This window comes from Astatotilapia calliptera, chromosome 5 (genome assembly GCF_964374335.1).
Source record: "Astatotilapia calliptera chromosome 5, fAstCal68.1, whole genome shotgun sequence".
Lineage (NCBI taxonomy): Eukaryota > Metazoa > Chordata > Actinopteri > Cichliformes > Cichlidae > Astatotilapia > Astatotilapia calliptera.
The window spans coordinates 8587506-8605165 of record NC_137426.1 but is presented as its reverse complement, the minus strand read 5'-3'; the positions used below and the strand labels follow the sequence as shown (position 1 = coordinate 8605165).

General features: G+C 42.3%; 1 protein-coding gene across 1 annotated transcript; it reads left to right on the top strand.

Annotated features, from left to right (window-relative positions):
- Window positions 1-166: 166 nt before the first annotated feature.
- Window positions 167-13445, top strand: ilrun (inflammation and lipid regulator with UBA-like and NBR1-like domains). Its single transcript, XM_026167039.2, has 5 exons — window positions 167-476; window positions 2834-2988; window positions 3112-3309; window positions 8508-8812; window positions 13077-13445. The coding sequence occupies exons 1-5, from the start codon at window positions 319-321 to the stop codon at window positions 13101-13103; spliced, it is 843 nt and encodes a 280-aa protein (XP_026022824.1). The 5' UTR covers window positions 167-318; the 3' UTR covers window positions 13104-13445.
- The last annotated feature ends 4215 nt before the right edge of the window (window positions 13446-17660 follow it).

Sequence of the window (17660 nt, the reverse complement as noted above, 5' to 3'; positions counted from 1 at the left end):
ATATATTCAGTTTTCATGTACATCGGTAGTCATACTGTCCATATTTTACATTGAACAGATAGATGGGAAACAGATTTCATTGATAAACCAATGAAAAGGTGGCTACAAATAGCAACAGATGACGTCGACGCCCACCAAGTGATTGGCGGAGGGCGACGAGCGCGCTGTTGCAACGTCAAACATCGTCCCCCTAGTTGTGCCATGCGCATTAACGGTTGTTGTTGTTGAACTGGTTGTTATGGCTGAACAAGGCCTCGGACTCAATTGAGAGAGGACCCCCGTACCACCCCCGTCTCCGCCACGGGACACCTGGCACCCATGGAGGGCACGGACATGGACGTGGACGCGGAGCTCATGCAGAAGTTCAGCTGCATGGGCACCACGGACAAGGACGTCCTTATTTCGGAGTTCCAGAGGCTGCTGGGCTTTCAGCTCAACCCTGCCGGCTGCGCCTTCTTCCTGGACATGACCAACTGGTGAGTGCGGGGATTGGAGGGCCCGCTGTGGGGAGGACAGGAGTATGACGCTAACCTAGCTTTATAATTAGCTTGTTAGCCTACATAGATAAAAAAATGTTCAAAATAGAGCGCTATGGAGGTGATGTTGAACCCTGAAGGTAATCATATCACCATTCCCATTCTATGGGATGACTGTTAACTCCAAGCTATCATCACTGGCAAACGGAAGTGAAACGGTAAAGTTTGCCGTGACCGCAGAGGAAACAGTAAGGTGAAGTCACCGAGGAACCAAATAGCTAGCAGGCTAATTTAAGCACAGGGAACTCTCCCTCCCGGATCGTCAGCCATGTTACATAACAGCGCACAGAGCCAGTTAAACCGTGCTCATCGGGAAGCCAAAACTCAAGGCAGCGTCGCTCACTTCACGTTATTCTGATGACGTAACCAGTCGTGATCTATCAGCGGCCGACAACAAGTGGTCTTGATCACAACGCCTTTGTGCTCCTGGCCAGCTATGCTCACGTTCTTTAGTTTGTCAGCGATTCATGCCCTTTATTGGATCAATTTTGAAAGATAAAACTTGATTTCACATAGCTTCTGTATAGGGGAATGGAGCTTAGGAGGTCATAATGGAAAGAAGGCATCATTGCGCGGCAGTTGTTTGAATCTGTCCCCTGAATCCAAGATTTGGAAGTTCTAAGTAAACATGAATTTATGGCTAGTATATGAGCAATGGCTCAGAGGTAGCAAACCACTAAACCAGGCAGCCTTATTTCTCTCTTACTGGCAAAGCTAAACTAAGAGAAGTGCCACTAAGATGACTATGTAGGACTGTACAACTTTGTTTTTACTTCTTTTTGTTGTGTATTTTTCACACTTACATGCTTCAGATCAGCAAAAAATGTGAGTAGACAAAGATAATCAGAGTTAATACAAAATACAGTTTTTATATGACAATTTAATTAAGGGGGGAAAAGTTATCCAAACCTATCTGAGACAAACCTAATAACTAGTTTTGCCACCCTTGGCAGTAAGAACTACAATTAAGAGTCTGCAGTAACTGGCAATGAGTCTTTTACACAGCTGTGGAGGAATTATGGCCCACTCTTTAATTCAGCCACATTAGAGGCTTTTCGATCATGAGCAGCCTGTTTAAGGTTATGCCAAAGCATCTTAATCAGATTTAAATTCAGACTTTAACTAAGCCACTCCAAAACATTTGTTTTCTTTTTATCTTATTTATTTTGATCTTTCTGATATTTTGTTGTTGTCCTGCTGCATAACCTGGGTGTGCTTCTGCTTCAGGACAAAAAACCGATGGCTTCAGGTTTTTCTAGTATAGATTGGAATTCACGATTCCATCAATAATGGCAAGTCGTCCAGCTCCTAAAGCAGCAAAGCAGCCCAAGGCCATTATTATACTACCACCACCATGATTGACTATTGGTGTGATGTTATTTCTTATCAAATATTGTGTTAGTTTATGCCAGATATAAACTTTCCAAAAAACTGAACCAGTCTCATCATTCCACTGAATATTTTCTGTTTTGGGGATCATCAGGTGCATTTGGCAAGCCTTTGTGGGGATTTTTTTGGTAGCTCAGTAGGTAGAGCAGGTCATCTAATAATTGGAAAGTTGGTGGTTTGGTCCCTGGCAGCTCCAGTCTGCATGCCAGATATCTGTGGGCAAGATACTAACTATGCATACTAGAATGGATGCATCAGAGTATGAATGTGTGTAAAATTTAGATAGAAAGCACTTAAGCATAGAAAAATGAATAGGAGTGTGTGAATGAGGCATGTTATACAAAACGCTTTGTGCTGTGGAAGAGTAGAAAAGTGCCATATAAGAATCCATTTTTGGTCAGAAGTGTTTTTGCCCAGTCTCTGTTTTTTGTTGAGTCATACACTCTGACATTACGTGAGCCAAGTGTGGCCTGCAGTTCCTTAGATGATGTTCTTGGAGGGATTTTAGTTTGGATAGCCCCCCCCCCCCCCCCCCCCTTAATACATGAAATCATCATTTAAAATGTATTTGTTCTTTTTGACTAATTAAAATTTGTTTGATCTGAAAACATGTAAGTGTAATATCCAAAATGTAAGAAATCAGAAAAGGCAGATACTTTTTAACAGTACTGTACTCAGGAGGTGCATGTTGAAGTAGTCAAATATGTTATGAGGACAAGCTGATCTGGCAAATATGTTACAAATAATGCTAATTGTAAAAGTAGGGCAGGCTTTGCAAAGACAAACAAAAACACTTGGACAGATTTTACTTTATACTTCAGCACTATGATTTCAAGTTTAATAACCAGGATCGATAGGTATTGCTGATGTGTATTAACTCTATGCTCGCTTCTTTTGCATTGGAACAGGAATCTGCAGGCTGCTATTGGTGCATATTATGACTTTGAAAGTCCCAATGTCAACACCCCATCTATGTCCTTTGTTGAGGATGTGACAATTGGGGAAGGAGAGTCTGTCCCTCCAGATACGCTGTTCACTAAGACCTGGAGGATACAAAACACAGGTATATGGGCTTTACATTTACACCTTCACATTGTATACATGTAGATAGTCTTTATAAATCTGTAACGTGTTCATGGATTTTGTTGAGATGTATTTTGAATGAATTCTTCTTGGTGTCTTGTAGGTGCAGAGTCATGGCCACCGGGCGTTTGTCTCAAGTACATTGGAGGCGATCAGTTTGGGCATGTAAACACAGTTATTGTGAAGTCGCTAGATCCCCAGGAAATATCAGATGTGAGTGTGCAGATGCGAAGTCCCACAACTCCTGGCATGTACCAGGGCCAGTGGAGGATGTGTACTGCCACTGGATTATTTTATGGAGGTAAGAACCACTACTACTTTGATTAACTATCAAGTACATTTATGAGACCTATGACTAATAATAGTAAATAATAATTTCAGTTCATACTAAGCCAAGATAATTAATCAGATTTATATCTCATTTACAATTTTCGGTTCCCGTGATGATTAAAAACAACATTATAATACAACTGTTAGTATTTTGCTTTCATGTTCAGAACAAAGGTCTTGTTTAGGTACTCTGTAATACATTAGGCTCCCCTTTTCTTCATAGCTGTGTTCTTTGCTCATCCTAATAACTTAAAGTCAGTCGCTTTTTACTGCAGCTTCAGAAAAGCTCATTAAGAGACATCAATCTAGAGCAGGGGTGCCCAATCCTGGTCCTCGAGAGCTACCGTCCTGCAGCTTTTAGATGCATCCTTGTTCCCACACACCCGAATCAAATGAATGGCTTGTTATCAGGCCTTTGCCAAACACGATGGCATGCTGAAGAGGTAATCAAACCATTTGATTCAGCTGTGTTGGAGTAGGGATGCATCTAAAAGCTGCAGGATAGTAGCTCTCGAGGACTGGGATTGGGCAGCCCTGATCTAGAGAAAGTAAGACTCAAGTTTTTGTAGTCAAAAACTGCAGGATTATCAGTTGTGTGTGGCTCCCTGTTTCTGCAGATCCGACGGTCTTTCACTCAGCCCACTTTCAACAGTGTGCGACAATTTGCTGTCGGCTTTGGTTTTTTTCTCGCCTCTGTGACTGCTTTGCAGGTCTCTGAGCCACTTGAGCTCACTGTCACTCTGTGCCCTCTTGGCCTCCATCTGTGCCGGCAGACTTCCCACAGCGGAGGCAGGTTGGCAGGAACCAATAGCTACCGGAGACAAAAAATTGCCCCCTGGTCAAGGCCTAACACTGTTCCTCACCCCCCATGATTATGACTTTTGCCATAATTGAACTGCCTTAGTCTGTAATCAGAATCAGAATACTTTATTGATCCTTGGGGGAAATTATTTTTTTGTTACAGTGCTCCATTATAAACCAACATAAACCAACAGTAAGACAAGACAGACAATACGCTAACTAAGAATAGTACAATATATACATATATATATATATATACATAAGTCACTCATAAATAAATAGCTGGAAAAGAAACGTGTAGTTGTAGCAGTAACCAGTGTGTTAAGTGGATGCGTTGTACAGGGAGCCACAGGCAGGAAAGATTTCCTGTGTCGTTCAGTGGTGCTTTTCGGTAATCTCAGTCTCTCACTGAACGTGCTCCTGTGACTGACCAGCATGTCATGGAGTGGGTGGGAGGTGTTATCCAACATTGTCTTTATCTTGGACAGCATCCGCCTCTCCGACACCACCTTGAGGGAGTCCAGCTCCATCCCCACGACATTACTGGCCTTACGGATTACTTTATTAAGTCTGTTGGCATCTGCGACCCTCAGCCTGCTCCCCCAGCATGCAACAGCATAGAGGATCGCACTGGCCACAACAGACTCATAGAAAATCCTCAGCATTTTCTGGCAGAAGGACCTCAGTCGCCTCAAAAAATAGAGACGACTCTGGCCCTTCCTGTAAAGTGCTGTGGTGTTTTTAGCCCAGTCCAGTTTATTGTCAATGTGTACTCCAAGGTATTTATAGTCCTCCACAATGTCAACACTGACCCCCTGGATTGAAACAGGGGTCAAGTGTTTCCTGGTCTTCCTGAAGTCCACGATCAGTTCCTTGGTCTTTGCCACATTGAGATGCAGATGATTCTGCTCACACCACGTGACAAAGGAGTCGACCACAGCCCGGTACTCTGTCTCATCATCCCTGCTGATGCATCCAACCACCGCAGAGTCATCAGAAAACTTCTGAAGATGGCAGGTCTCTGTGCAGTGGCTGAAGTCTGTGGTGTAGAGGGTGAAGAGGAAGGGGGAGAGGACAGTCCCCTGTGGTGCCCCTGTGTTGCTGATCACCTTGTCAGACACACACTGTGGGAGACGTACATATTGTGGTCTTCCTGTCAGGTAATCAACAATCCAGGACACCAGAGAAGCATCCACCTGCATCGCTGCTAACTTATCACCCAGGAGGGTCGGCCTGATGGTATTGAAAGCACTAGAAAAGTCAAAAAACATGACCCTCACAGTGCTCGCCGGCTGGTCCAGATGGGTGTAGACACGATTGAGCAGGTAGATGATGGCGTCCTCAGTTCCGAGACGAGGCTGATAAGCGAACTGAAGGGGATCCAGATGTGGTCTTACTATGGGTCGCAGCTGGTCCAGGATGAGCCTTTCCAGGGTCTTCATGATGTGGGAGGTCAGTGCCACGGGCCTGTAATCCTGGGGGCCACTGGGACGTGGCGTCTTTGGTACAGGGACGAGGCATGATGTCTTCCACATCACCGGGACCCTCTGCAGACTCAGACTCAGCATAAACAGTTTATGAAAGACTCCACACAGCTGGGGGGCACAGGTCTTGAGGACAAGGGGACTCACTCCGTCTGGTCCAGCAGACTTGCCTGAGTGAAGTCTCCTCATTTGCATCTCAACCTGGTATTGAGTGAAGGTGATGGGTGGGGGAGGGGTGTCAGGAATCTCACAGGAGGCAACATGTGAAGAGAGAGGCTGGCACAGTGGTGTGGCTCTGGATTCCAGGCTAACTACAGGTGAGGTTGTGGGGGTGGGAGCAGACACTGTGGTGTCGAATCTATTGAAAAACAGATTCAACTCGTCGGCTCTATTCTCACCTCCCTCAGTTCCCCTGCTGTTGGTTGGCCTGAATCCAGTGATGGTCTTCATGCCCCTCCACACCTCTCTCATGCTGTTCTGCTGGAGTTTCCACTCCAGCTTCCTCCTGTAATTGTCCTTAGCCTCTCTGATCTTGTCCTTTAGTAACACCTGGATCTTCCTCACCTCCTCTTTGTTGCCCCCTCTGAAAGCCCTCTTCTTGTTGTTGAGGAGGGCTTTGATGTCCTTAGTCACCCACGGCTTGTTATTTGGGTAACAATGAACAGTCTGAGCTGGAACAATGGAGTCGGTGCAGAAAGTTATGTAGTCTGTGATACATTCAGTAAGCTCATTGATGTCCTCGGCGTGAGGCTCACAGAGTGTTTCCCAGTTGGTCACCTCGAAACAGCCCTGTAGTTCTGCTAAGGCCTCCTCTGACCACCTCCTGACAGTCCTGGTGGTCACAGGTTCCCTCCTCACAATTGGCACATAGCGGGGGGTGAGGTGAATCAGGTTATGATCTGACCTACCAAGTGGGGGGAGGGAGGAGGAGCTGTATGCATCCTTGACGTTAGCATACAGTAAGTCTAAGATTTTCTCTCCCCTGGTGGGACAGTCCACATATTGTTTGAATGTTGTTAGTGTATTGTCCAGTGATACATGGTTGAAGTCACCCGAGATCACAATAAAGGCACTCGGGTGCTGAGTCTGTAACCGAGCTATGGCAGAGTGGATAGTGTCACATGCAGCTGTGGGGTTAGCAGAGGGGGGAACATAGACAGCCACCAAGATGACGTGAGAGAATTCCCTGGGTAAATAATACGGCCTGAGTCCAACAGCACACAGTTCAATGTCCGGGCAACAAATCTTTTCTTTGATTGTTATGTTGGCAGGGTTACACCACCGGTTGTTAACTAAAACAGCAAGCCCACCTCCTTTACGCTTACCGCTAGCGATGCTGTCCCTGTCCGCCCGAACAGTGTGGAAGCCTTCCACGGAAGCATTCTCATCGGGAATGTCCTGGTGCATCCATGATTCGGTGAAACACATCAGGCTACACTCTCGGTATTCCCTCTGACTCCGTACCAGTGTTGAGAGCTCGTCGATTTTATTTGCCAACGATCGCACATTTCCCATCATGATAGACTGCAGACATGGTTTATACCTCCTCCTCGCTTCGAGCCTCCGCTGTCTCACCGTCTCCTTCTTTCTTCTCTTCTGTCCTTGACCTCTGCATCCCCGATGTGTTTTCCTCCAAATTTCAGCTGGTACTTCTGCGGGCCTGGCCAGCGAACCGGCCGGCATCAGGGCGATCAGCTGATCTCTGGAGTAAACAGTCCGTGAGTGTAAGAGATGTGCCGCGGTCCCATTCCTTGATAAAAGTAACAGTTCCACGGCCACCAGAAGAACAAAAACTCTCTCAATCCACATGATTGAGTAAAAGATAATAAACGGATGAAAATACAAGTCAGAAAAAAAAAAGAATACGTAAGAAAAAAAAAGCTAAACTAAGAGAAAAGCAGGAGCGACTGTAACAGGCTGCACGCTGGTTGGCGCATACTTCAGTTTCTCATAAAATAAGACGAACAACAAAATTTCATCAGACTGTCAGGCTTTAACCAGACACCAGACAATGTTGAGGATGCCCGTGGTTTAAGCCTTCATTTGAGACTTGTAACAAACCTACTTCATATTGTTGTCTCAAGCATGTAGCTCTGGCTGTGAGCACAGAGGTCCCACCCGCTATCTCAGTCTTTTATTTTAGAGGGACAGACAATCAGAAGAAAGCTGGTTTAAAGTGAAGGGGGAAGGGAGTGAAATCTGCATGTTTCTGACAGAAGGTCACCTGGGGAGCTCCACAAATGCCCAGCAGAGAATCAACATCACCCTCAGCTGTAGATATTCACACCTTAGCCTGTGAAACCTGTTCACAGCAGTCTCTTATCTCCTTCCTCATCATGCACTCCTGTGCTTACATCTACCTCTCCCTTGTTGTTGTTATCAGAATCAGAAAACTTTATTAATCCCTAAGGAAATTATGCAATTATGTCAGCACCATTAGTTACATTGCTGGTAACAGTGTTAGTGTTGGAAGAGGTCACAATACAAAGTGGAAGATAATAGTTTCAGTAATTATTTTCTAAAAGCTTCAAAACAGCAATGCAGTGCATGCTTTAGGGGATAACCTCCAAAAACCAGTGTTTCACCAGCTGTAAAGCATGCAAAAATGCTCTAAAAGAGTACATATAAATCCATATAAACAGTTGGAAAAGAGCAGAAAAGTTACCCGTTAAAAACCTTACTAGCTGCATACTCTTTTTTTTGTTTTTTTGGCACCAACATACAGCAACAAATTCCTGTTTGTGTACAAGCTTGGTAATAAAAGCAATTGTGATTCTACATATTCTCTTAATGGCAATTTAACACTAAGAAAGTTGTCAAACTGGCAAAACATTTGAGTCTTACACAGTCAGGTCACTTTTGTGCTTGTTTGTTATCTCCACAGATGTAATATGGGTGATTCTTAGTGTAGAAGTTGGAGGTCTTCTTGGAGTGACCCAGCAGCTATCTTCCTTCGAGACAGAATTCAACACTCAGCCCCAGCGCAATGTGCAGGGAGACTTCAACCCTTTTGCCTCACCACAGAAGAACAAGCATGATGCCACTGACAACAGTTTCAGAGATCCAGGTGGAGCCTGGGAACGCACGCAAGAGCCAATCCAGCAAGATCAGAATGGACTGTCTCATAATGCTGTAAATAGGGCGTCAAATGGTCTCCAAACTAATCTTTCTGTGGTAACTTATGGACAGGTATGTATATGTAAAAATGAACTCATCACAGATCTGCTCTCACCTTTAAGCCTACATCACTACATTCACTCCTTTATACTTTTAAGTACCATATGCAAGTTTTTGTAAAAACTATATACTCTGTTCTACAGGTGATGGGCAGCAGATGAGCAGTTGTTTTGACTTGTACAAAATGTTTAAATATTGAGCTTTATGCAGTTCTATGGCTCTATAGGGTGTAGCTTACGAAGTGTTCGACATTGCCAGGATGTCTTTGCATCTGTGTGTTTCACATAAACCTCAAACCCCTGACAGGTATCACAGTGGCAGTTATCAGCTTTCTTTGTTAACACATGTTTGGATTCTGCCTGTGTTCACTAGAGATTATAACAAAGAATATAATGGAAAAATGCAACACTGGCGTTGCAAATAAGAGAGCAGTGCTGGCAAGAAAAAGATTAATCTCTGGAATTTGTAAGTTATTTACAGTGGGGCAAAAAAGTATTTAGTCAGCCACCGATTGTGCAAGTTCCCCCACTTAAAATGATGACAGAGGTCAGTAATTTGCACCAGAGGTACACTTCAACTGTGAGAGACAGAATGTGAAAAAAAATCCATGAATCCACATGGTAGGATTTGTAAAGAATTTATTCGTAAATCAGGGTGGAAAATAAGTATTTGGTCACCTCAAACAAGGAAAATCTCTGGCTCTCACAGATCTGTAACGTCTTCTGTAAGAAGCTTTTCTGTCCCCCACTCGTTACCTGTATGAATGGCACCTGTTTGAACTCATCATCTGTATAAAGACACCTGTCCACAGCCTCAAACAGTCAGACTCCAAACGCCGCCATGGCCAAGACCAAAGAGCTTTCGAAGGACACCAGGAAAAGTATTGTAGACCTGCACCAGACTGGGAAGAGTGAATCTACAATAGGCAAGCAGCTTGGTGTGAAAAAATCAACTGTGGGAGCAATCATCAGAAAATGGAAGACATACAAGACCACTGATAATCTCCCTCGATCTGGGGCTCCACGCAAGATCTCATCCCGTGGGGTCAAAATGATCATGAGAACGGTGAGCAAAGATCCCAGAACCACACGGGGGGACCTGGTGAATGACCTGCAGAGAGCTGGGACCAAAGTAACAAAGGTCACCATCAGTAACACACTACAACGGCAGGGAATCAAATCCCGCAGTGCCAGACGTGTTCCGCTGCTGAAGCCAGCGCATGTCCAGGCCCGTCTGAAGTTTGCCAGAGAGCACATGGATGATACAGCAGAGGATTGGGAGAATGTCATGTGGTCAGATGAAACCAAAGTAGAACTTTTTGGTATAAACTCAACTCGTCGTGTTTGGAGGAAGAAGAATACTGAGTTGCATCCCAAGAACACCATACCTACTGTGAAGCATGGGGGTGGAAACATCATGCTATGGGGCTGTTTTTCTGCCAAGGGGACAGGACGACTGATCCGTGTTAAGGACAGAATGAATGGGGCCATGTATCGTGAGATTTTGAGCCAAAACCTCCTTCCATCAGTGAGAACTTTGAAGATGAAACGAGGCTGGGTCTTCCAACATGACAATGATCCAAAACACACCGCCCGGGCAACAAAGGAGTGGCTCCGTAAGAAGCATTTGAAAGTCCTGGAGTGGCCTAGCCAGTCTCCAGACCTCAACCCCATAGAAAATCTGTGGCGGGAGTTGAAAGTCCGTGTTGCTCGGCGACAGCCCCAAAACATCACTGCTCTCGAGAAGATCTGCATGGAGGAATGGGCCAAAATACCAGCTACTGTGTGTGCAAACCTGGTAAAGACCTATAGTAAACGTTTGACCTCTGTTATTGCCAACAAAGGTTATGTTACAAAGTATTGAGTTATATTTTTGTTATTGACCAAATACTTATTTTCCACCCTGATTTACGAATAAATTCTTTACAAATCCTACCATGTGGATTCATGGATTTTTTTTTTTCACATTCTGTCTCTCACAGTTGAAGTGTACCTCTGGTGCAAATTACTGACCTCTGTCATCATTTTAGGTGGGGGAACTTGCACAATCGGTGGCTGACTAAATACTTTTTTGCCCCACTGTATTTTACCACTCGTGTACCCTCCATGTCGCTGTTTATTTATAACGTGACAGCTGCACATTAGAGCTCTTAAACTTGATCCATTTAAACAAAGCACTAAGTAACCTTTACGTGCTGCTTTCAGCTCTGACGCTGTCCCACCAAGAAGGAGATGTGGAAATCATATCAGTGCTGAATTGTGAGACTGAAACCTTCTTTCAGCAATGCTACGTGGATTTTTTTCTTTATACAAAAAAAAAGAAGAAGCGATAATGATCATTATTTCTCTGTAAAATTAAATTCTATTACATTATCAGTGTTTAGTTTAGTTCCACTTAACCTGTGAAGCTGGTCCCAAGTATCAGATGTCTTTTTTTCCTCTCTCTCTTTTTATGGGCATGAATGTGATAATTGCATTTATCATTTTCTTCCTCTTGGGACTACACATATTTGCACACATTTTAACACAAATTTAATATATTCAATTCACCTACATATACTTCGCACTGAGTAAAATGTTGCCAAAGGAAAGTTCACGTGAGTAATTAGATGATTAGATATCTTTACTCGGGGGATTGTGGTTAGACACTAACCGTCTTCTTGGCAGTCTGCTCTGCAGCTGTCGGCATATCAGGTTGTGGACAGTTAGACGAGCCTCAGGGTTTAAAACTTTATTCTAATTAGTTGTAACTTGAGATGGATTACTTAAAACAGAAAAGAGTTTCTGTGACTTAATCCATTTTAGTCTTACGGTACAGTTTGGCGAAGCATATTGCGCAATCGTCTGATGATGCAGAACAAAGTTTGAATATTAAAAAAAAAATGTTCTAATTTTACAGACAAAGTAGGTGTGTGTGTGTGTGTGTGTGTGTGTGTGTGTGTGTGTGTGTGTGTGTGTGTGTGTGTGTGTGTGTGTGTGTGTGTGTGTGTGTGTGTGTGTGTGTGTGTGTGTGTGTGCGTGCGCGCGCTTTGGCGGTAGCTACATTCAAATCAGCGGTTGGTCTGCAAATGGTCAAAGCCAAAACCGCTTTCCCTTTTTTTTTTTTTTTTCTTTTGTAAGTTTGAGTAAATAAACCTCACTTAAATATATATTTTTTAATTACAGTGGAAGGCCTGAACATTCCAAAGGAATGAAAAGCCCCACTTTTTCAACTGGGAATGCTATAGAGTTTTAGTTTTGGCCAGGTTTTGTATTTTCTTGCAGTGTTGGTGGTAAGTATCAGAGAAAAGCAAAGCGAGCTCCTCATTTCTTGTTAAGTTCTTACTTTTATTCTTAATTACTGTAATTGCAATTCTAGTGTGGCTAAACAGCCTGTTAAAATCAGAGATGATATGGATTGTTGCTACAGTTTGGCTGACAGGTAATTATTTGTGACACGTGTAAACCTCTATGTTACAGCGTTGTTAAACTCCCTCAGTGGTCTTTGTTGAAGAAAAAAATTACAGTTAAATCTTTTAGATGAGACCTTTTTGTTCTATGGTATTCTCTCCTCAAACACTGTATGGACTGAACCACCTACACATTACACCTGGAGGAGCTGATCGCCCATGCCACGGAGCTCCATGCATGCAGTTATTATGCTGATGTTTATGCCAGTGGAAGTTTTGGCGTCTGCACTTTCTGGGTCAGCAGAGAGCTGGCGACTTTTATGCACATGGCTGAAGCGCTGTGGTTCCGCAATGCTTCCACTTTCCACTTAAAGCCGATCGTGGACTCTCTAGGAGGGAAGAAATTTGCATGAGCCGACTTGTTGCAGTGGTGGCATCCTGTTACAGTACCACACTCAAATTTAGTAAGCTCTTTAGAACAACCCATTATTTTATATATGCTTGTAAAGGCACACTGCATGGCTACGTCCATCATCTTATACACCTGTAGAAATGCAAATATCAGAATTCAAAGGTTAAGAGGTGTGGTCCAGTACTTTTCATAGGCAAAGCTTTGTTCACAGTTTGACCTCTCAACCTTTTCAGGGTTTGTTACACTGGAATAATTAGAGTCAACTAGCTGTGTGAATCTTTTGTGGCTTTTTAAGCGATGCATTAATTCGAAAGAAGACTGCCTGGGCGGTTTGGTTTTGTCACCTTTTATTACCGCCCTGAAACTGAAGATAAACACAGACATGGTGGAGCTTATGCTTTTCTTTCCCCTTTGTGTTGTAATAGAAACTAAACCAAAAGGCTTTCTCTCATTTTTTTTTTTGTCTTCCCCCACAGGGACCCTACCCATTTGGACAGAGCTAGAATGACAAAGACCCCTCTCCCCCACGGTGAATGAAGAGCTTAGCACCCTGGGAGTCCTTAAACACAGAGGAGTTGGAGGGGGAGAGGAACAGTTGTTTTATATTGACTCATGACAACCCTCTTCCAAAAACAACCCGTGACCCTTTCCACAGAAACACAGAGGACAGTGAGGTGATGGATTACATCAGCTGCCGTGAAACATCCCACCTGACATCAACACCTGGACTCGCATGTGTGAATGCTTCATTTAAGAGAGCTATAAACCTTTACGAATAGATACACCTGACTATTTTTTATTTACGTGGTAAAAACGTGCCTAATTAAAGTGAAAGTCACCCTAAACAGTTTGGTATTCCCGTGGGCAGTTGAATGCTTTCTCTCTTTTGGGTTCCTACCCAGGTCTAGAAATTTTTTTATTTATTTTTTTAAATATGTTAGAGTAGTACAGGAAATTCTAGTGGTCATTCATGTTGAGGTTTTACACAGTATTTCAAAAAAGGTGTTATCTTTTATTCACCATCCCCCTCAAAAAAATGTAAAAAATCTAAATGTGCAGAAGTTTCAAACTCCTTTAGGTAAAACACAGAAGCAGAAAACTACACATAAGAAAGGAAAGAAAGAAAACATGCACAGGTCTTTGCCAGCTCTGGAAAATCATCACTTAAGTGCGTATAAAAATGTAAGCCTCAAAGTTGCATTCATGTATGAGAGAGATGGGAATCTTTCCCATCATCAACCAATTTTGCATCACCAGACAACTGGTCGTAATGGATATGGTGATGCCATGTTTAAAATGTAACACTATGTCTAAAGTGCCCCTGTTATGCTCATTTACAGCCTGAATTGTTTTACATGATTTCAGTGTTCAAAATAATGTTCACATTTTTGGCACGCTCACAGCTTTTTGAGGCCCCTCTCATGACAAGTGAGGAAACCGTCTGAAAGCTGTTGACTGCTAACAAAAGGTTTTTAAAACTGTTAGAAATACATTGTATCGCTTCTGCCTTTTACTTTGACTCATCAGCACAGCTGTTGTCTGCTAGCTATGATAATGTTGATCGTTACTGTTAAAACACAAGGATTTTTAGCCTTGTGAAAATGGCTGATTAGTCCTGTACTGTGCTGTGTTTGTGTCACTATTACATGTGTGAAATGTGTAAATGAGGACAGCTTTTTTTTTGGAGTTGGAATAATTCAGTTTGGCCTTTTTAACTCTGCAAACTATTTCCATGCGCAGAAGATATGTAACACACTGGAGGGAAGGAGAAAGCACAATAGGGGCACTTTAATTTTGGCTTTGGCAACATTGAATATCTGACTTTGGCTAAAGTGAGTCGTCCGCATTTGTTTGGTTAAAGCTCCAGAAAAATCACACATTTCCATTTGTAATTCAAATTTTAAGAAATTCACAAGCTGGAAACTTGAAATTCTCAAAACTTCAATATGACTCCAGCAGTTACTGCATTGCAGCAACACACTTTCCCCCCTGCTACGACTTGGCTTGTTAGACTGATTGCTCCACATTCAGTCACTTTTTTTTCCCCTTTTCTTTGCAGTCCTTGATTTGAGTTTAGCACTCATCCTTGATAATTTGGAGATTTTATGTTCTGCTGTCATACAGATTTGCACTGTAAGATGGCTTGGATGCTTCCAACAGAAGCCGTTTTCTCTCGTTACTGCAGTTAACTTCAAACTAAGCAGGGTTGGACTTTGTGAATCCAGGATGCCATTCAATTCAAGTCAGACAACATGCATTTGACTTGTGTCGTCTGACAAAATATCTAAAGAAACAAGTCTTATTATCCAAGTTTACATAGACTATTAAAAGCTAAGACTTCCTGCCCTTCTGCATATAAATATTTGTCATTCTTGTGTAGGAACCCAGTTTCTTCCAAAGACAAAATCCAGAGAGACCAGACACTAACGGGTGGCATCATCCGCTGCATAGTCTGCAGGTGCATAATTGAAACTGCATGGGACAAGGGTGGAGTTTATTTTATTATTATTATTTTTGTTTTGTTTTGTTTAGGGTGGGTTTCGCTTTTAATGGAGGCTGAAGCGCAAATGGATGTGAGTAAGCTTGAATATGTGAGTTGTGAGGAAAGGTTGATAAAGCCATCTAAATCTATTTTGCATGATGAATGACTGAGTCCATGTCTATGTATGTATGTATGTGCCTGCCTGGTGCGTGTGTGCGTGTAAATGTTAATGGTTTCTCTTTGGATTGAACTGACATAAATGGTGTATACTACTTGGGGAAAGGATGACTTGACACATGCACATCATTACTGAGAGAGCTTTAATAAGTGTGTACCTCAGAAGTATTTTTGAGTGATTCTGCACCAAAAATTCACGCATCAAAAATGTCCCAGATGTTATTTATTTTGTCTTTTTGTCTGTGCTGCAGATTTAATAATTCCCATTCATAGCCAGCAGGTGGTGCTAAAAATCAGAAGACCAAACTACACCAGACTTGTCATGAGTGCTGAGTATACTGAATGAGGGGGGAAAGGTGATGAGTTGTAGTGTGAGCCTAGCAGATTGTCTGAAGAATGTAGATGTTTGTTATCAGCATTGTTAGCACTGAGGGTCAGTTAAGGTTTTCTTTGGCTTATTGTGGATCGTGACACCAGCATTCCCCCCTCCTCAAAATATTGATTTGTGTATTCCTCACAGCTTCAGGTTTTTTTTTTTATATATCCTGAAATGAAAGGTTTCAATGTTAAACACTAGTTTCATTCCTACACCAGTGTCTGATGTTGACTGTGAAGGTTATTGTATGTTTTTTGGGTTTGTTTGTTTTTCTCTTCTGATCACATGAATGAGTTTGTCTGCTGTTACACCTGAATTTCTACTTCAGCTTTGCTGCCTTCATTATGTCCATGGTTTTTTTTTTGTTTGTTTGTTTGGTTTTTTTTCTGTGTATCTTTTTGGCCTAAAAATAAAATGGGTGGTCCATAGAACGCCATTATAGTGTTACAGTTTTTATAAGGAAGTGTTCAAACAGGATTATTAGAAACAACTTTTGATGGTTAATTATCAAGGGGATTGTTTCTTCTATTATAATGTATGTTTATCTTTAAAATTCACCAGCATTCTGTGTTGCAGCTCTTCTCTGTTTGTATTGAGTCATCTGACAGTCCTCCTCCCAAACAGTATACACTGTTCTGCACTGCTTCGATTATTCACGTCTGTCTTTTCCTTCTTTTCGTGTGTGCGTGCATGTGTGCGTGCATGTGTGCGTGCATGCGTGAGCTTCCTTCTTGTTGGCTTGCTTGTGTGTGTGTGAGGAAGAGAAAAATGGTGAGAAAATACTGCTGGATCCATTCTTTAGTTTTAGTTTGTGACTATGTTTGGACTTGAGATGGGTGGCAGAGTGAGTGGATGAGATGAAAGTTTACATAGTCCTAAGATAGCACATTTATCTGAAGAGAAATTGTCAAAATTAAGTTGTTTTTTTTTTTCCTCCTGTAACTATAATTAAGCATTTGTATGATTAAATTAACACTGAAACAATGACTTCAGTGTTTGTTTTTTTCATGGGGTCAAAGTAAATGCCATCTTTGCATAAAATCACTCTATACTCCAGCTGCGCTTTAACCTTAAGCTACACCCAACACAAACAGTATCATGTAATCGTTGAGCTACAGTTTCACATCCATCGACAGCACAAAAGATGCATTGTGTAGCCACAGTAACATCACGCAAAGTCCCACTTCAGATCTTCAAAATGAGTTTTAGCCACAGCTTTCTGTACTTGGATGAACGTGTGGAGTTTTAAGGTAGCAAGCTGCATCCATTAACACAAAAAGTACAACACATAGACACGCGTTCTTTAATTAATGCCAAGCAAATTATTAAATAGTAATAAAATTTCAACCACAAAACCAAAGCCTCTTGGATGATCTGTGTCACACACAGAGCCACATTGTGTTTCATTAAAAGTTCTATAAAAGGCACCATTAGCATGCACATGGTAAACAGGTGCAGATCAGTGATTCTAATTAGCACCAGGGATGCGCCAGCACCTACAGCTGCCAATGTCAGCACATCTGTCAGTCATCGTGGTTGAGCTGTCAGGCTTTGATGCCAGTGTATTTTGGGGCCACACCTATCTTCAAGATAGATGGTGTGCATGTATTGGCAGAGTTATTAGGTGTTCTATTTTTTTCATTGTTTTTTATTTTTATTTTTAATTTTGACCTGTGCTGTCGTGTTATTTTTAGAGAGAAGGCAAAACTTCCAAACAAGCCATAATTGTTCAGGGTTTTTTTCTCGTTGTACTGTCATGAACTCTAACAGTTAACATAACTGGAGTCTGCATGCAGCTCTTGGATCTTTTTGCATTTTCTCTAAATGCGCACGGTCTGATCTTGGGATAAATTTGCTGTGAATGTGACATTGTGTTATCATATATGTGAATGCTTAAGACATGTGAATTGCCAACATTGCTTTTTTTAATAGAAGTCTTGCAGGTCTTGCTCACACTTGCCGTTCATCAGCTAGCAGCACATGACTACTGATATCATCTTAATTCCTGTGGAAGCAGTAAGTCTT

Coding starts and splice junctions, on each gene's coding strand:
- ilrun (XM_026167039.2), top strand. CDS start 319: ATGGAGGGCACGGACATGGACGTGGACGCGGAGCTCATGCAGAAGTTC. Junction 3,310..8,507: donor CACTGGATTATTTTATGGAG/GTAAGAACCACT, acceptor TTATCTCCACAG/ATGTAATATGGGTGATTCTT. Junction 8,813..13,076: donor CTGTGGTAACTTATGGACAG/GTATGTATATGT, acceptor CTTCCCCCACAG/GGACCCTACCCATTTGGACA.